The sequence below is a fragment of the Callorhinus ursinus genome, unplaced genomic scaffold (genome assembly GCF_003265705.2).
Source record: "Callorhinus ursinus isolate GAN/ISIS: 27379988/994484 unplaced genomic scaffold, GSC_fseal_2.0 scaffold9, whole genome shotgun sequence".
NCBI lineage: Eukaryota > Metazoa > Chordata > Mammalia > Carnivora > Otariidae > Callorhinus > Callorhinus ursinus.
Window position 1 is genome coordinate 53,881,172 of NW_027397071.1, and position 20,754 is coordinate 53,901,925.

The 20,754-nt window shown below is 43.0% G+C and overlaps 1 protein-coding gene across 12 annotated transcripts in view; it reads right to left on the reverse strand.

Annotated features, from left to right (window-relative positions):
• Positions 1–16,579, reverse strand: part of FGGY (FGGY carbohydrate kinase domain containing) — a 400,333-nt gene extending 383,754 nt beyond the window's left edge. For 7 of the 12 annotated variants that reach the window (XR_003208181.2, XM_025871735.2, XM_073896657.1 and 4 more), the window contains exons 1-2: positions 16,465–16,579; positions 15,319–15,504 (exon numbers count right to left, since the gene is read on the reverse strand). Coding sequence is in view for 9 of the 12 variants with exons in the window: in XM_025871735.2 (XP_025727520.2) it covers positions 15,319–15,343 (25 nt within the window). In the remaining 3 variants the exon portion in view is untranslated. Of the gene's footprint in view, positions 1–15,318; positions 15,505–15,609; positions 15,631–16,183; positions 16,202–16,235; positions 16,283–16,464 lie in introns of those variants that run through there. The other 5 variants (XM_073896653.1, XM_073896654.1, XM_073896655.1 and 2 more) reach the window with 5 other exon arrangements.
• Positions 16,580–20,754: the final 4,175 nt, after the last annotated feature.

The following is a 20,754-nucleotide window of genomic DNA, read 5'->3' on the forward strand; positions in this document are numbered from 1 at the left end:
AGCCACCCAGGCGCCTCCCTACTTCCTTTTAAATCCTAACCATTCTGAAATGTGATTTTTTGGGGGTTCCAGGTCTGACTCCCTTACTGGCCTGAACCTGAAAAACAAAGGAACTTAGTGATTTCTGTATCCCTAGCTCCTAGCAGTGTCTGAGATAGAATCAATTTTCAATAAATGTGTACTGAATGAACAACTAGGTCGGTGAGGTCAATAGAAAACAAGCACGAAGAGGTTCATGCTTTAATAGTTTGAATTCCTAATTTTGTACTTATGGGTACTAGTGTTTTGCTTTGATTCTAATCTCTGTACGCTTCATTCATCCAATTAACAAATATTTATTGGATGCCTACAACCACATTTTATTAATTCTAGGACACTCATTTTTTTCACATTTTGCCTCTCTGAAATCAATGAATCCCACAATCAATGGCATCTTAACAATTAATTGGTAACATTGTCTTTCTTATTCTTAGTGGTATGTGAAATAGCAATGCACCTCACGAATCCATGACTGACATTCAAAGAAACGCAGATTGGGCCAGGCACCAGGCACCCTGCTAAGAGCTGAGGATACCTTAAAGGACCAAATAGGACAGTGCACTGGCTCAGAGCTTCCTCAACATTCTTTATGTGCAAATAGGAGGAAGACTGACCAAGCAGGTGCTCAGCCTCCCACACTCACATCTTCACTTGGAACTCCCTCTTCTAGCATCTCACTGTCTCCAGCGTGAAGGCCCAGAGGTGCTGCTCCTAACACTGATCCTAGCATGCCAACAACCCTCTGCCCTTGGCTAGAACTCTCCAAGACTATTCTAAGAGAAACAAGGAATTAAGTAGGAAGTGAAGAGTCTCTACAAACATTCTGGCTTACCCAAACTGACCAGCCATCATGACCCAGGCTTCTCCCCACTCCTGCTTGGCCCCAGTGACAAGACAGATTCCCCCAGGAGGCTGGCCCAGCTCAAGCCTGGGTTCCTCACTTCTGACTCTATCTTCCTTGGCAGGGAGTGCAACACCTTATCACCCACCACCCAGACATCCGATTTATTTCCAGGAAAATCTAGAGGCAGATTTCTACTCTGTAGCTGACCCATGGCTTACCCCAGTTTTGGATCCATGTCTTCACTAAACAGGAAAGGGGCCCACCCTTCAGGAAAGCCCCTACCTCATATGAGGAATGGAGCTTTACTATTAACTCCATTGTTGCTGGGATCACAGCTAGCCCCTGTGCTAACCCGGTGCCTGGCACAGAGCAGGAACTCGAGTCTTTGTGACTCTGTGCATCCCTTTAAAACCTATCCTTAGGGAATAATAAAAGGTACTATGTTTACTGTGTCTCCAATGCTCTGTTCAACAGCTTGCTTCTATTGCCATACCACTTTTAATCCTGACCTCAACTCCTGAAGATAATTCAGAAAAATATCATCCCCATTTTACTGATGAGGAAAATTGAGTCCCAGACAGGTAAAGTAGCTTGCTCCTGTAGGTCATATAACTAGTAAGGAATAGAGTTGACAGCCATCCCATTCCCTCTGGCTCCAAAGTCCCCAACCATTCTCAGGGTGCTCTACTGCCTGATTCTCCTCCATCTATTAAATGCCTATCTGCCAAGGACCCTGCCTCCTTTGTCTAAGATTGGCTACCTCCCAACTCAACCCGCGCACCTCGGGAGCCTGACCCTTCCCCAATGCCAGGCTGCCTCTCTCTGACAAACCACCCATTTCTAAACCACATTAACCAAGGCATCAGTCAGGGACAGTCAAACCCACGCGGACCAGGGCACCATACCTCCCAGCACTGGTCACGCACACCTCCCAGTTCATGTTTTTCTAAGAAATAGATCCTAATTAAATATTTCAGGTTCACCATGTTTCCCATTACTATAGTTTTCAGTGATCTCTTTGTGATTGTTTCCACACCTGGACCCTGAAAGCAGGGAAGTAAGTTCAAGCCCTTGGGCGGCTTCCCTGAAACTTGACCCTGAGAGTTTTAAAAACCCTGCCACAGAATTTTCTGCAACTCAGATCCCTTGTCTTCCCCTCGGTGCCCTTTGTTCCTGGGTCACAAGTACTCTGCTGTGTCCTGGGCTCCAAACTGTATCCAGTTCCCCTTCTCCTCAACAAATAAAATAACTGCAAAATGGAAAACATTCCATTTTCTAATCTGCTAAGAAAAAAATAGTAATAAGGAGGAGGATAGTCTGTGTCTGGCACTTGCACACATGCCTTAATCTCTTCCAAATGAAACTCAACTGAGTTGGTAAACCTATCACCATCTTATACTTCAGGGGGATGGGGAAATTCGCCCCAGGCACACACAGTAAACGGCAACACCGAGGCTTGAACGCCAGCCTCTACGGCAAGTGTAGGGCTCCCTCCACAACACCAACCTATAACTGAAAACAGAATTCTTTGTTAACTTCTTCAGTAACAATTATCAACAACAAATGTAGCAACGATTAGCAATTAAGCTCTCTCTGCAAATCATGCACATGATTTTGTGATTGCATCTACTCCTTGCAACAACCCTGTGAGGTAGGCAGTATGAGCCCATTTTCCAGGTAAGGAGACTGAGGTTCTCAGCAATAAAGCTGTTTAAGGTCACACAGTGCAGAACCTGAGGAGCTGGGATTCGAGGCTAAGATGGAAGGGCTGCAAAGCCCAATTTGTGAATGGTGGGGGTCAGAACTTTGGTTCTATCTCATTCTTTTTAGGCAAAGATGAATACTCTAAAAAGAGAAATTACTATTAGGGCTACGGGGACAGTGACAGGCAGACAGAAATGAGGACATGGACTGTGGGGACCACGAGAAAGAAAATAATAGAGAAAAATTCAAGCTGTGCCGGACACGAGTCCTGGGCCACCTAACTCCTCAGTCTGCAAGATCCTTCAAAGGGAAGAAACAGCCTCCCATCCAAGTCCCCAGCATGGACTGTGATATAGGAAAGATGTTAGGGTTCGAGGCCTATGGCCAAGAATGAATTCTTGAGAGGTCTTTGGTGCAAAAAGGTCGTTTTATCAAAGCACCATGGGACAGGACCCGTGGGCAGAAAGCCGCACTGGGGTCATGAGAAGTGGCCCATTATATACTTTCAAGTTGGGAGGGGGTTAGGGACAACGCAAGCCTCCCAGGTATTTTGGAAACAAGGTTTCCAAGATCCAGAAGGGGCTGGCTGTTGTTTGGAAAGGTCATTTATTATTGTTTAGTAAACCTCAGTCCTGAGACCCTTCAGATGTATATCGTTGGGTCACATGCTTAGAGGATGATTGCCAACATGTATCTTGAGAGGAAGAGATAAAGGAAGTTTCCAAAGGAATTTTTTTTATGTTAAAGTAGACTTACAGGATCCTAGGGGCTGGGTTCAGATTGCCTTTTGCCCTTAGCCAAGTATTAACATCAAGGCAGCTGAGTCCCTAGAGGAAGGTCACTCTGCCTATTTCAAGGACTTGTCAATGGGCTGTAGGTAGTAAGGAAATATTTTTTCTTCTGCCTTTGTTTCCCACATCAGACGGGACTCATTTTTAGCCCCTATTCATGATCAAAATACTGTTCCTATGATAAATATTTATACGGTTCATTAAGTAATAGCTTATATAAACATTATTAGTAATGTACCACAGGAAACCACAGGCTTCACAGCTGATTCTTCACCAAACATGTAAGTTGCTAAAATGCAGCATGAAAAAGGAAGAGGGACATGGACTTGGGAGGCTGTTCTTTGCAAAACTATTTCAGTAATTCTAAGAAGGGGGTCAATGCTACAAATACTGTGCTGAAAACCCACCATTTGGGGGTTGTTCTTGTATTTTTCCTTCCTCCTTTTCCCCTACATAACTTAATAGCAATAATACTGTTTCCTAAGACTACAATCCTCTAGAGTAGGTGAGCTTACCTTCAGTCCTATTTCTTAAAAAGCCACTCCTCCAGGACCAATTAGGTGACAGTGTACGCAGAAACGGTGTCCCAGGGATCGGAGAGGGAACTCAGTATCGTCTTTCGACGTTGATCTTTGGACTTTGCTGGGAGCGCAGGTACAAGAGTCCCACACAATTTATTTAGTTAGTCATATTGCAAACAGACAGTCGGTAAGGTTGGAAAGAAAAAGATAAACAATGAGTACGCCTGTCCATTCCAGTCTTCTAACAGAAAGAACTAAATAGCACTTTAAACAAATCACACATGCTGTATGTAAGATGGCAAAAAAGCTTGGGAGGGGAAGTAAAGAGCTAATCTGGCAATAATAACTGGTTGTCTATTGGTTTTACCAAGAATACACAGGGGGGAAAACAGTACAGGTCACTCACAGTTCTTCTCTTACCGTGAAAAGCTATCTCCTACAGCTCCAATGTCCTAGGTGTTTTGTGATTAACTGAGATTATATAATTGATTAGCATAACACCGGATGTACGGTACATGCTCCGTAAACAGCAGCAATTATCAGGGCCATTATTATGTCCCTTCCAACACCAAATCGCCTCTGGACACCTGCAACATACGTAGTCTAGACCTGGATGTTCGCCTGTATCTAACATCGCAAATTCCAGGAAACAAAGCAAATGTTAAGTGCATTCTCTGTGCCGGGACAGTAAGGAAGCTAAAAAATACAGGAGCTCTGATTTTAGAGCTGACAGTTTAATGTAAGAATCTGATTTTTGCAAATGAAGTGGTGATGACTCAAATTATTCCTAGTTTCTGTACTTCAAGCTAAACCGAATGCACCTCGCGAGCTACATATGGCAATAAAGTGGCTTCATGCTGCCACCAGAATCCCAGCCACACTCTCGGCCAAGTGTCCCTATTCCAACACCGCCCTTCTCCACAGAATGCAGCGATGATGGCTGGCAAAGGAAGTACCAGTGGACTGTTTTCGTCACTGTTCCAACCACTAGATCAGAAACTCCGTACTTTTCAGGATGCTGAGGATCTTGTCTATCAGGCCATTTTCAAATATAAGCACGAGGTGATTCAAGGAGGCGTATAGTATTAACAGTAGAAAGGCTGGCTGTTCTGTTAATGCAAAGTTGGATTCCAAAAGGCAGAGAAGTCAGAACTCACCAAACCCCCATGCCTGCCTCACAATGCGGCAGCCACAGAATCAAAACGAAGCCAGTTCTGGCTGTTAGCCGAAACCACCACCCTCCACCAGCCGCCCAGGCAAGACACGACAGCTGACACAAATACAAAATCCAACCATGTTGCGGACAAATGCAGAGCATAGGTCCTAAAGAAATCATGGGTGGAAAACCTGACTCATGAGAAGACATCCCCAAACTCCAACAACAAACAGTGCCTTAAGAGCAGATGAAACTTTGCATGTCCCACATCCTCCTCTGTACGACACCGCTGGATCCCTCTTCTTTTCAATCCGTGTGATCCCGGTAAAGCAACTCCTTATTTGTTATAATGCCTCCCAAGCTCCTTACAATGCCCTACCTAGCTATTCTCTTTGCGGAGAAGGGGAGAAGGGATGCCCCATTTATAACACCCATCGATGACGCACATGCCATTTCTTCCCATTTACAGATGGGGCCGCTGAAATTCTGTGAGATCAATCTCCAGTTGATGGTCACAGAGCCAGGAGAGGAAGGAGGCTGTATTTAATCCAGGTTTGTCTAAGCCAGAGCAGGGCTCTTGCTACTACTGTCCCTGAAGTGACTTGGCTTTCCCTATGAACCAAGTGGCCTTTATCCTGGGCAAACTCAGAATGCCCTTCCAAGTGTGTTTATCCTACGAAACCTTCTTGGATACTCAATCATTAGAAATGGCTTCTCCCTGCTCTGATTCATAAAGACTACTTTATGTCACTATACATGCTACTAGAAGCAACATTAGATATTAAGGGAGAATGTTCTGCCGGCTACTTCCTTGGACCTGCTGATAGGCACAGTGTAGCTAAAGATAGTAACAGGGGAAGTACTGGGTTGTGGGGGAGGGGAAGATGTTTAATGCATAAAATAGTGAAATACCTTTTAAAATAAAAAGTCTCTAAGGACTCTGCCCCTGGAGAGTTCCAGAAGCACTATTAGCAAGCCTCTCTTCTATGTGAGGCACCCTGCTCCTCCCCCAGGACAATCTCCCCCCTTGACGAGGCACGTATATGGAGGGGAGAAGGTTGATAGAGAGACACCTCAGACAAGGGGTCTCGTCGGAATCAGTCTATCTTCTACAAATCCAATTCACACTGAGTTCACTAAAAGCCAGAGTATAAATCCAATGGACTCACCCTCCCATGCCAGGGCCCTGGAAGCAGAAAAATAGCAAAAAAAGGAAGAAAGACAGTGAGGGCTGGTGTCCCGCTTCTAAATGCAAAGTTATAATATTTTAACCCCAATATGCCAATTACCAAGCTAAACCCATAACAGGGAAAAGTGTACACACACTTAGTCATTTATTATTACATGGATTCTTCTTTTTGGAACATGAATTCCTGACCTCTGAGTTCTGAATAATTTAAATACATGTGTAGTTTCTCTCCCTCTGTCACTTTCTTCTCCAAGAGGCTGCTGTTGATTTGCTGACATAATTAACTATGAAATGATTTTCTACAGAACTAACCAGACCTTCAAAGCAAGGCCGTTATCATTAGCATATTGGCCGGAATCCATGGCTTTTCTGAGAAAAATCACTCAAATTAAAACAACAGAAGAACCCACCAACTTCAGTGACTGCTGTCAGATGTCAGCAAACTCAGGAAAGGCTCAGGACAGTATTAGCTAGAACAACAAAATCCCTTCCCCACACAATCTCCCAAAACTCCTTCCTCAGAGACCAGGCTCAGCCAGAAGCTAGCTAAGGTCTTTGGCCTCTTCTTGTGTTTACCTATTTATGAAGCATGACCAAGTGGATTTAAGGTCCAAGGTGAAAGGCATAAAGAACGAGTTATTTGAAGATTAAATTTTACACTTGGGGAACTGGACGGTGCCTTTCACAAACAGACCCTGTTGAAATTACCAAGAGCTACAGGACAAGTTCAAATTGCTGACTACAGCAGTGCTGCTTCTGCCCAAAATAAGCCCAAGAACCTCAAAACTCTGGCTCCTGCCTTCCTCCCTAACCTCACCCCCTACCCGCCTGCCCCCCAATCTCAACCCCCTATACTCAAACCCTAGGAACTGTTAGCAGTCCCTCAAATGAAGGTTTGGCACCTTTGCTCATACTGTTCCCTCTTCCTATAATGCAAAGAGTACAAACTTGCAGTTCACAGAAAAAGAAATACAATGAATACATATGAACCTTTAGCCTCACAAATAATGGAGGAAATGCAGTATAAAACAATATAATTCTGGGGCGCCTGGCTGGCTCAGTTGGTTAAGCAACTGCCTTCGGCTCGGGTCATGATCCTGGAGTCCCGGGATCGAGTCCCGCATCAGGCTCCCTGCTCGGCAGGGAGTCTGCTTCTCCCTCTGACCCTCCCCCCTCTCATGTGCTCTCTCTCTCTCATTCTCTCTCTCAAATAAATAAATAAAATCTTTAAAAAATATATATATATATAATTTTACATGTAACAAGTCGGCAAAAATTGAAATTCTGATATTAGTGTCAGAGATTGGATATTGGGCTGAATGGGCCCCTGATTGGTCCCAGTATATGCTGCATCCGGGGGGTTCTCCAGGCAAAACTCTACCGAGTTTTGGCAAGAGAGTGGGGAAATAGGCAGTTTCATACACTTTTAGTGACAGAATAATGGGCTCAGCCTTGTCTAGAACAATCTGTCCATTTTTAAAAATTGACCCTTTTACCCAACAGTTTAACTTCTAAGAATTTACGGATTGGCAAAAGAGAGATATAAAAAAATGTACACTACAACATGTTTTTGTCAAGGCAAGAGCACACTTATAAAAACTCTGGAAACAAGTTAACTGTTAATTAATAGGGGACTTGCTAAAACGTATACATAAGGAGCTATTAAAACCAATGAGAAGGAGCTAAAGAAAAACGCTAATGATATGTTATTAAATAAAACAGCAAGTTCTTCAAGATGCCAGTATGACCCCATTTGTGCTATTTTTTTTTTTTTAAAGACGACTATCGGTGGTTCTCTAACTGTGGTCTCCAGCAGAACAACATCAGCATGGCCAAGGAAGGCATTAGAAATACAAATTCTCAGGCTCCAACCCAGATCTACTGATTCCGAGATTCTAGGAGTGCAGCTCCAAGGCCAGTGCCACAGAAGCCCTCAGGCGATCCCGACCCATGCTACAGCTGGACAGCCAATGCATCCTATATAGACCTAAAAGATGAGATTCAGGAAGAACACCCAAGCTCCTGCTTCCCACAGGGACACCAAGGGAAAAGAAAGGTTGTGGAAACTTGGAGGGCAATCTCTAAATTCCTCTCTCCCCTGCCAGCGTTTTCACAATGATCAGCTGTTACTTTAATAATAATAAGAAAGATCTTCCTAACACTGAGTGGAGCTCTGCTTTGCATGGCTCCCACCCTCCACGCCTCATCCCACAGGATCATCCAAACCACCTAATCCCTTTTAGGTGAGCTAGCCCTTCAAATGCTTTGAGATGATTCTTGTGACCTCCCAGTGGTCTTCTTTCCTCCAGGCTATAGATTTTTGGTTCCTATAACCGCTCCCCCACGCCCTGGCTTTTTCTAAAATAAAAGGAATGAGGCACACTTGATACATTCCACAAGAATGATCTTCAGACACTCGTGTTTCCATTTGACATTGTGGGGAGCTGAGGTAAGTGGACTAAGAGGTCTTTACCTGCCTGGAGAACCCCCTGGATGCAACATATACTGGGACAAATCGGTGGCCCATTCGGCCCAATACCCAATCTCTGACACTAATATCAGAATAATTTGTTCAGGAGAAAAGGGAAAAGTTGCTCGAATATCTTCACAAACTGTCTATGATGGAGGGTTCTGAGGGAGCCCTCATCAAGTACCCTAGTCTTCTCTTCCTAGGTCCCTAAAATTAGTGTGACCTGTGTTTTATCAGTATGTATCTTCACATGAATCCAAATGTTTCCTGAACGTATTTTGAGCCAAGCCTCATCTTGGATCAATAAATTTCTTAGGAGTGCTTACTCTGTTCCAGGCCTGGTACCAGTAACTTAGGACACTGGCTTGCTAATAGCCAACAACCCTAGAGGGGTCCAGAGTTAGCAATAGGGTAACTAAGGTTTTGTGCACTTGGGTTACTTGACCGCCGTCACAGAGCCAGTAAAAACCAGAGAGGGACTTCAATCCTATGCCCCCTCCTCCAAGCCACACAATACTTCTAAACATTCTAACAGTAGCCTCATTTGAACATCAGAGTTGGCCAGAAACTCTACAATCCCAGAATTTGGTGAACTACACCGAGATTGGTCTGTTGAAATCACTCTTAATTTTTTAGAGCATCTTCCTCTCAGCCTTCGTCCCCCATAATCCACCAGTAACTGAGTCTTTTAAACTCTCCATCCTGTGGCCAGTTGAGCAGAATGCAAGCTACTCAGCTGTCAGGCTGGTCTGCAACCAGAGGCCCAAAGCCAGATGGCCAAGGGACTGGTAATACATTGAGCCTGAAAGATTTCTACCTCATTTCCCTATTCTCCCGAAACGCACCCCACACATACATCACTGTATATGTACCCGCTGTTTGAACTCTGCTTCCTGCATGTTGATAAGGGCCTCCTCAATAATTTAAGATGATGGGGGAGGGGGGTGTTATAGGAGTCTCCTGGGAAAAGTATGCCTAGTTTGGGAAGGAAATCTCATCATTTCTCCCTCACATGTCAAACCTACTTCTCCCAGACATACTATTCCTTCTCTCCTCTCTCTCTCAGTGAGTGGCACCACCAACCACTGTGCTACTTAGCCAGGCATCTAGAGGTTATCATGACTCCTTGCAGTTATTCTCAGCTTCCCCCACTCCTACACTATATACTCAAATCCTTTTCTGCCTACCCTGTGTCCTGGGGACTATAGTATGGATCGCCCAGGACTCCAATCCTCTGTCCTCTAGTCGGGTTTGGCCAATGGAGAGCACTAGCTTCAAGGAGGAAAGGGAGAAAAGTCAGGACTCCCTTTGCTGGGAGCTGAAATGAACTACCTGATCTCTTGAACTAAGGTAATGAATCCTCTCAAGGCAGCTTTCTGCACATAGTTACTCCTTTGGGGTTCTGGTAACCATTCCTCACCTTGCCCCTTTAAATAGAAGGATAGAAAAATCCTGTTGTTATTAGCCCTAGGGATGATTCAGGTGGCCCTCATCTCTCCTCATCTCTCTAAATAGTTCTGTTACTGAAAATTATCCTAATTGGAGGGTGTCTTGTTTCCTTTTGATCTACCTCCTGCCCTGTGCCCTTTCAGGCCTCGGGAAGTAAGTGGTCCCATTATTGCTGATGCCTGGATACTTCAAAATCCCTTCCTCACACACTCAAATAGTCCCTTCTTTAAATTTTCTTCAAAAATTCCAGTTGAATACCTCTACTACTAGCCAAGATGGAATACAGGAACCGTATTTACCCTCCCACCAAAAACAACTTAAAAAAACAAACAAACAAAATATAGGAAACAAGGGTTCTCACCACACTGGATGTTAGGCAATGAAGTACAGTGATCCCAGCAAGGTGGGGGAAAAAAGAAGTGTCCTGAATTGGCTCAAGCTTAATGCATGGGACCATGGCACAGGAAGTGGAAATCAGGCCAAGCCCTGCAATCTCCCTGAGTGGAGGAGACAGAGTCAAGAGTTTGCAGAAAACAAGAGGTTAGGTTTCTTGGGGCATAGTACAAGAAAGGAGAGAGTTGCACAGAGGGAGAATTTCAGAGAACTGCAAAGGGTGCTCCTCAAGTATTCAGTAAAGTACCCACCACTGTAATGCATGTGAGGAAACCATCTGAGCCAGAAGCTCCCAGAGTAAACAATCAGTGGATTTCACACAGTGCCATGAATAGTGCCTATTCACACCAGCCAGAGTGGAAAACCTTGTCATTGATAGGGCACTGGGTACAGTACACAGAAGGGTTTTACCTCAGCAGTGAAGAAGAATGAGCCCTGGTCCCACCTAACAAAGCTGAAAGCAAGACTCAAGAGAATCCAATGGTTTCCTAATACCTCACACATGCCCCAGAACAAAGTTCAAGTATATTTATAAAATTACAAAAATATCTAGCACCAAACAAGATAAAATACATGATGTCTGCTATTCAATCAAAATTTACCAGGCACACAAAGATGCAGGAAAAGACTATCCAAAATGAGAAAAATCAATGGGCACTAACCTAGAATTGACAAATTTGATAGAATTAGTAGACACAGATATTAAAACAGCTATGATACCTGTATTTCATATGTTCAGAAAGCTAGAGAAGAGACTGAACTTGAAAGTCCAGACATGGAAGATAAAAAAGACTCAAGCTGAAATGCTAAAAATGACAACCAAGATGTCTGCAATGAAAAACTGAATGTACAGGATTGGACAATACAGAAGAAAGGATTAATGACCTTTAAAAAACAATAACAGACACCATCTACTAACAAAGAGAGAAAAAAGATTTTTAAAAAATAAACATAGCATCAGTGAGCTGTGGAAAAACTTCAAGTAGCATAATATATGTGAAACGGGAATCCCTGAAGGAAAGAACAAAGAAGGGGTCAGGAGCAATATTTGAAAATATAATGGGCACAAATCTTCCAAATTTGATGAAAACTATAAGCCCACAGATTCAAGAATATCAATGAACCCCAAGCACAAGAAATATGAAGAAAACTAACCCAAGAAACATCAGATTCAAACGGCTCAAAACCAGTGATAAAGAAAATCTTAAAAGTAACTTAGGGGGAGAGGAGACGACAATATGCACAAAAGAAAGAAAAATATGAGAAATCAGAAATAACAATGTAAACTATGAGACAGTAGAATAAGATTTTTGAAATACTGAAAGAAAAAACTTCATATCTAAAACTCTGTACCTTGTGAAAAAACAACTTTCAAAACTGAAGCTTTAATAAAGACTAATTCAGACAAAGAAAAGATGAAAAAAATGCATCACCAGCAGAACTGCACCACAAGAAGTGGAGGGGAAAATGACAGCACATGGAAATCTGGATCTATAAAATGGAATGAGGAGCACAAGGGTAACTATGTGGGTACATAAATTAAAAATTACTTGAATGTCTTAAAAAGATAACTGACTTCTTAAAACTGAAATAACCACTTAAACTTAAACTTACGTATAAGTAAAACGTACAACATAAAACAACAGTAGCACAAAGGCTAGGAGGCAAGAATTATAAACATTGTTATAGGGTTCCTATATTATATGTTAAGTGGTATAATCCCACTTGAAAGTTGACTCCGATAAATTAAAGGTGTATACTATAAACCCTAAAGCAACCATTAAAATAATACCAAAAGAAACAGTTATGCCTAATAAGCCAATAAAGGAGTAAAAAATGAAATTATGAAAAAAACTAATCCAAAAAAAGGCAGAAAAAGAGAATAAAAAGAACAAAGAACAGATGGAACAAATAGAAAAGAAAAAAAAAGCTAGATGGTGTATTTAAAACAAACCATATGAATAATTATATTAAATATAGTCTAAATATCCCCAATTAAAACACAGAGATTACCAGGCCTTACTTAGATACCCAGTCTAACTATATGATGCCCACAAGAAACCCAGTTCAAACATAAGAAACACATAGGTTAAAAGTAAAAAGACAAAAAAGATATGCCATTAAACAGCATTCAAAAGAAACTAAATCATTATCATACTAAGCAGACTTCAGAGCAAAAATAGTACCAGGTATAATGACTGAGTAGATTTCAGAGCAAAGAATATTATCAGAAATTAAGAAATAATAAAGGGGATGATTCACCAAGATAACCTAACAATCCTAAATATTAACACACCTAATAACAGTGCATCAGAATACATAAAGCAAAATCTGTTAGAACTGCAAAGAGAAATGCATATATCCACAATTATCCTCAGAGATTCTACTACCATTCTCTCAATAACTGATACAGTAAGTAAACACAAAATCAGCAAGGATGTAATGTACGGTAGTCAATAAAGCTGACATAATTGATATGTAAAAAGCACTCTATCCAACAAGAGCAGAACACACATTCTTTTCAAGTATACATCATTTACCAAGACAGACCACATTCTGGGCCATAAAACAAGTCTCAAGAAGATAAAAGGATTCAAATCATACCAAAGTACCTTCTGTGACCACAACAGAATTAAATTATAAATCAATAATAAAAAGATGAGCGCAAAGTCCTCAAATATTTGAAACTGAATAACACACTTCTACCTAACACACGGATCAAAGAAGACATTTAAAAAAAATAGAAAGTATTTTAACTGAATGAAAATAAACATATAGCAAAAGTTGTAGGATGCACTTGAAGCAGTAAATTTATAGCATCAAATGCCTATTAGAAAAGTCATCTCAAATAAATAATCTTAATTGTCCACCTTAAGAAATTAGGAAGAGTCGGGGCACCTGGGTGGTTCAGTCATTAAGCATCTGCCTTCGGCTCAGGTCATGATCCCAGGGTCCTGGGACCAAGCCCTACATCGGGTTCCCTGCTCCGCAGGAAGCCTGCTTCTCCCCCTCCCACTCCCCCTGCTGTGTTCCCTCTCTCACCGTGTCTCTCTCTGTCAAATAAATAAATAAAATCTTTGGAAAAAAAGAAATTAGAAAGAGAAGAGTAAAAGGAACCCAAAGTTAGCAGAAGAAAGGAAATAATAAATTTCAGAGGAGAAATCAGTAAGTTAAAAAATATAGAAAATAAATTAAAACCAAAAGTTTTTTTTGAGAAGTCCAATAAAATTAATAAATTTCTGGACAGAATGATTAGGAAAATAAAGAGAAAAGATAACAATATTAGGGTTATCTATATTAGGAATGAGGGAGATGAAATCACAATAGATTCTATAGATATTAAAATGATAATGAGGGATTATGAGCAGTTTAGATATGTACAAATTCCTTAAAATACAGGATCAAACCTCACTCAAGAAGAAACAGATGATCTGAATAGTCTTATATTATTAAATCAATTGAGTACTCCCTCGTCACAAAAAAATAAAAATAAACTCCTGGCCTAGATGACTTCATAGGTGAATTCCATCAAACATTTAAGGAAGAAATAAACCAATTCTGTAAAAAAAAAAAAAAAATCCATATATAAGTGGACCTGCATTCAAACCCGTATTGTAGGGTCAACTGTATTCTCATCTCTCTCCAGTTCCAGAACTATTACTCTAACCCATCTCTCACCTGTATTATAAAAGCCTCTCTCCAGTCTTCACCTCACCAATTCCCTCTCCACCCTGCGGCCAGAATTAACTTCCTAAAACACAAATCCATGTCACTTCAGACAGCTCCTGATTGCTCTGGAGATATATTTCAAACTCCCTTACTATGACTCACCTGACGCTCCCCTGGCCTTTTCACCTTCCCCAGCCTCCTTTCTGGTGATTTCCCATCTCACCCTATCCTGCCCAGCCACACTAGTCAACAATGTGCCAGGTTATATAGTTTTGCACATGCTGTTCCCAAGTCAAATAATCCCCTGCCCTTCTGTCATTCCCCAGCCCACTCATATTGAGGCTGTGAAATTCTGCTCAGGGTATTATCTCCTCTGGGAAGTTTTCCACAAAACCCCACATTGGGCCATCTGCCCTTCTCCCAATTCCTGAGAATTTTCCACATACCTTGCCACAGCACTCATCTTGGTATCATATAAGCTCCCTCGACAGACTAGACAAGCAGACTTGAGTGAAAGACTAAAAGTGGAGACCAAGTCTTGCTCATCGTTACTTTCCCAGAGCCTACCACAGTACCAAGTCCAGAATACGTGCCACAAGGTTAGTGAACAAATGAATGAATGAAAGACCTGGTTTGGATGACCCCTTACACCACCACCTGGGTTGATCCTGTATTTCTTTTTATAAATAGATGGGCAGGTGAAGCTAAATGATCTCTGTAGTGCATTCTGGTAAAATAATTATTTCAAATCCCCTGGCAGGAGGCCAGGGGTCCCCACTCTGGCTGGGCAAGATTCATTACTTCGAACTGTTTTCAAAACCAGCTGGTAATTGACTGTGATTTGAACTAAGTGAAAGGTTAGGGAAAGAGAACCAGATTCCAGGAAAAGACAAGGCCCACAGCAAAAATTAACACAGCCTGGAAGAAGGCCCAGTCTCCTCCTAGTAAACTTCTTAATTTCATCCAGAAAGACACAGATCTCCACCCTCGGGGTTATTCCCTTCTCCCAGTACACATGTTTTGATTTCCAAATCCAGCAAGGGAGGCTCCCAAGCTCCCTTCCCCTCAAAATCAATCCCCAGGCCCTTCTCACCCTCTCTGGTCTGTTCCCCCATCATCCTTAATCAACAGTCCTCTGGGCCGCCCACATGCAGGTCCTCCTCAGCTGATCCCTCCAAGAGCCAGGCCAGTGATCATCAGATCAAGAGCCAGGCAGAAGGCCTCATTAACAGGAGACTCCCAGAAGACCAGGAGGCGGTCAGAAGGCTGCAAGACCCAGCTGGCAACATAAAAAGTAAAAAAAAAAAAAAAAAAAAATCAGGATATACATTTGGTGGATCATTAAAAAAAGGAGAAAAGCAAGCAAAACAAAGCAAAACTGTACCATCTGTGTAACAGCCACAAACCTAGAGAAGACATGCCTTCTTTCTGATTTGCAACTCAAAAGTGTAATCACTTCCTCCCTCCAGATCTCCTATTTTAAAAATTAACCTAATGCTCTTCCATATCTTGGTAATGACTGACCCTTTAATTTAGGGACGAAATTAGTTAAGACAGGAGAAGTGCTTTCGTGGAAAATAGCCAATGATTAGGGAATTCACCATTTTGCATCTTGTCCATCCTTAAAAGAAGGGAAGTGAATTAGAATGGAAAGATAACCCTAGGCCTTTCCTACCCAGGATAACTGTAACCAAACAGCATTATACCATCTAAACTAAAATGCACCTCAAACATTATCACAAGCTGCTCTAAGCGTTTAAAGTTACAAGCAGCAGCACTGGCCTTTAAAAATCTCTTAGGTAGCCAGATTTTTATTAAAAGCTCAAAACGGCCTGGGAAAAATATCCTAAAGTAAGGGTCCAGGGCAAAGGAAGGGGGAACGGGAAGCTGGAGTGAACGAACAGTTAACTGGTCAGGGATGGCAGAGGACCCCGGGTTCCCGACATCTCATAGGAAACCTTGGGGATGCAGTAAAGTCCGACCTTTCCCTTGAGTGGCCGGACGCCTCACCCAGGAGAGGACACAGGGAACTCTACATCGTCCCGGGGGCCGAGGCTGGCCTGGCACGAGACTTAAACGGCCAGAGTAGGACGAGGAGGAGGAAGAGGCGGCGACTCCGGGAAAGGGGAGGGAGGCTTGGGCCGGGTGCGCTCTCGGGTTGGAGAACGTGGGCGCTACGAGCCTGCGCGCCTGCAAAAGCCCCTGCTGCACACGTGGGACTGGGAGGAGGGTCACTTACTTGTCCAATCTGAAATTACATTTTAGCTAGCGGGGCTCTGCAGGTTGCCGCACCGAGGTGCACCGCGCAGGGTAGGGCGGTCCCCGGGGGCGGCTGCGGCTGCACTCCGCCCCCGGCCCCGCCCCCGCCGGACGCAGCCCCTGTAAAACGCGCCCTGATTGGCCCTTTGAACCGCTCCGGGGATTGGCCCGCGCGCCCGCCCCCGTCGCCTGCAGCCTGGCTCGGCTGCCTGGGGGCGTGGACAGCAGACCCGCCGCGGCTCCTCCCACCTCTTGGACTTTCAAAGGCACCGAGCTGACTCACGCAAACTCTCCGCAGCCTCTGTTGCGTGTGTGTGTGTGTGGAGTGTGTCCCCTATAACGACTTCTCGACCATTTACTGAACGCCAAGACTGTTGTAGGCGGATGAAGTTAATAATAATAATAATAACAGTAATTACCGAATGCTTACTTTGTGCCAGGTCTTGTTTCTGATACTTTACATGAATTTATCCGTCTAATCCTGTGGCCAGCCCTCTGAAGTGGTGTCACAGTCTTCAGATCTACACAGCAGACAGGCCCGCTTTGCCCAAGTTACAATCTGTGAGCCGTGGACACACCCACCTCATTTAATCCTCGAGATGCTTGCCTTTCTTGTAAACTACGTAGTAATCTGTCCCTATTAACAGATGCGAAGAGTCAGAAACGTTTTTAGCTTGTTCTGAAACACACAGCGAGCTACTAGGGAACCAGAGGGAGAGTTCCAACCTGGGCTCCAATCTCAGCTGTTTTCCCTTGAAAAGGCAGGTTCCCAGGCTGATGGGACTGGAGAATTTGTAAGATAGTTTAGCAAGTCGCTGAATCCAAACACTTCGCTTTCCTAGGAAAGTAAACTGAGGCCCAGTAAAGGGAAGTGAGTTTCCAAGAACACAGCAAATGTAAGAGGTAAGCCTAGGTAATAGCAGTGATCTCACTGAACTGGCCTATTTGCCGTGTGCATTACAGTCAACAACCCCCCAAATCAATAGATGCTCTTATCTTCATCATATAGGTGAGGATACCGACTCAGTGAGGGTGAGGCCATATGATTAGCTACATCTGCTAGGGGTCCTGTTTGGGGGTCATTTTCTTCTATATGAGAACTGCTCCGCTTTCATTTCCAACAAATATCCAAAGATCTAACCACGGACCCTTTGGGAAGATAGGAGGTACTGGGATCTGATTACTTAACACCTGGTTGAATTACAGGGTACAATAGGAATAATAATATTAAGACCTGTTCGTCTTAACCTTTCTAGAGTACTGTGAAAAGCAAATAAAGTAATAGTTATGGAAATACTTTGTAAAGTGTTAGATGCTGAATACATGGACCACATGGCTTCTAGATCTTCCTCAGTGTACCCTGGGAATAGAATACACAAAACACACTTGTTGCCTCCTGAGCTATGGCAGGAGGTCTCGTTTTGGCTAGACTTGAATTAAGGTGGATTTGTTGTCCAGACTTTTTGTATGACTCTGTTTCTGGGCTTCTTGTATTTGATTTTTGGTTTGTTTCCTCTTATCATCATACACTCATTAGTAGTAATAGCACTCATGGCACTGTGGCTAGAGCTCCAATAGCTATTTTGGACCATGAGAGAACCTCAGGAATAAAAGCCATGCACAGCAAAGCAACAGGGTGAGAAGGCTGGGGTTGCTGACACCATGCCCCACCAGACCAACACCCACTGCTCACTTCCACATGAAAGAAATAAGCTGCTGTCTTATGCAAGACCCTTCACCCTGTGTCACATGGGGCCAAACCTAATCATAACTGACACATACACCTTACCTGGTGCAAATCCTACAGCAACTCTGTAAGGTGATAGATGCCCAGAGAGTATCAGTAATTTGCACAAGGTCATCCAGCCAAGTGACAGAGGTTCGATTCTGAAACCAATTCTCATTCTCAGTTTCAATTATGACCCACTGCTTATTATGAATGAATGAGTCCATTTTTTTTTTCTATCTACTTCCATTCCATTCATTTATTCTAGGCAGTGGCAGACTTTTTCTGTATGGGATCAAATGGTAAATATTTTAGACGTCGTGAGCCATATCTTTTCTGTTTCAACGACTCAACTCTACCTTTGTAGTGCAAAAACAGCCATAGATGATAGTAAATGTGTGGGTGTGACTACGTTTCAAAAAAAAATTTTTTATTTACTAAAGCAGGCAAAGGGGTAATGTGGCCCCCGATTTTTTTGATATTGATGTTCCATCACAAAAGTGCATTGGAACTACATTCCAGAAGGTGGAGGATTGTGACATTGCAGACACCCCCACACTGTTGACCAATGTAAAGGGTGGAGCAGGACAGTGTGGCCCAAAAGAAGATCCCTGAACTGAGAGTTATGAGACTGGGGCAGTGAGTTTATATCTGCTGGTGAAACCAGATCTATATTCTGTACCACCCCTAGTTGCCTCGGTTTCCCTTTGTGAAGAACAAGTAACAATACAAATGTTATCCATACGTCCCCCTTTTCCATGGCTGCAGTGAGACTAAGATGAGATGATATGCATAATCGTATTTCAAAAGCTGTAGATATTATCCAACTGTGTGTATACTACTTCACCTCAGGTCAAGCCCGATATCCTTCTCTGTACCCTTCAGGTCCCTGTCCTTATTCTTCTAACATGCAATTCATAGAATGTATCAAATGCCTAGTAAATATTAGTGCATCTGCTTATATCCCCTTTCCTCCTCTCCAACTCTACATTAGGGGTTATTGTGTTGCACTGGATCAGAAGGCTTGATTATTGGAAAGTCTAGACACCCCTCCGAATTATTGCCCGGCAACATGGGGATCATGCAGAGTCATTGTGCACTAGGCACATCACAAGTCACGGTGGAAAAAGCAGCACCATGGATTTAAGACAGAAAGAAATGGGTTGTGAAACCCTGGAACCAGCTGAACTGGAAGTTTGTGTAATTTCCTTCCTGCTCGGAGACAGTTATGTAGAGCACCAGGACGCACACAGGAGACCTGGGGCTCCTTCTGATGACCCGTGGAGGCCTTGTGACTCTCTAATGGCATTCTCTGAAGGCTTTTTCTTCCATTAGCAACCTGCCCCCTCACCAGAGAAAAGACACGTCTTCCCTGAGATTCTTAGAGTCACAGCACATAAATAGATATAGTTATTTATTTACTTATTAATTCATTTATTCATTCATACATTCATATATCCATTCATTTAACGAAGGTTTATTGAGTGCCTACTGTTCTGGGCACTAAAGAAATGGTATTGAGGAGAACAGATGTTGTCCCTATCCTCACAGAACTTACAGTCATGAAACAAACATTCAATAAATAGCATGCAGATATATAATTGACTCAATTGCAAGTAGAAAGGGAAATAAGATACTATGAGAGAAGGAACTGTTTTGGATTAAGGTCTAACTTAGACTGATGATTTTGAGGAAACAGGTGCTTTACATACATAATCTCAGGTCTTCAACAATCCTATGAAGTGGCTATTCCCACAACCATTATACAGATAGGGAAACTGAGGCTCAGGGAGATCAGGTGGCTGGCCTAAGGCTATTACTAAGTTTGGAGCAGGCTGTGCTCTCTCCAGTATTCCACAAATCCAGAAAGTGAACATTTTCCTACCTTCCACCTTTGCACATGCTCTGCCTCCTTCCGCCTTGAAAGCCGCCCCCTCCCTTCTTCTCTTGTTGGGTTCATATTCTGTCTTCAGCATCTACTGGAGGGCCTATTCCTCTGCCAAGTTGCCACTTCTATTTGAGACCTTAATACATCTCTTCTAGACTCCTACAAACATCATTATCTATTGCTCATGTGGCGCTGAACCTAGGAGACCTTGTAGAGTGAGTTCTCTTTTTCACAGGCTTGCCCTGATGTCCTTGCTCACAGTCCTGGGAGCAGCATAGGCTGCTAGAGCCAGTCAGAGACCTGGGCTCTTCTCCCAGTTCCACATGTTTGCTGGGTGACCTACAAGAAGTTTCTTAGCCTCTCTGTATTTTAGTTTCCTTGCAGAATAATAATATTGACTTCTTGAGATATACCCTAAAACATGTGTCCCAGTGTTAAACAGATAGTAAGTGCTCCACAGTGCTCAGTCTTCCATCCATTTCCATTCCCTAGATTGGAAGCCTCTGGAAGGCAAGAACCATGCCTTCTACTTTACAGCCTTAGCAACTAGCACAGTGCGCGGCAAGAGCAGGTATGTAATTAGAATATAATTGTGGCAGTGACAGCCCTTACCTGCCAACTGGGTCCCTCACTGCTAATGAAACTTGTTTTCTCCG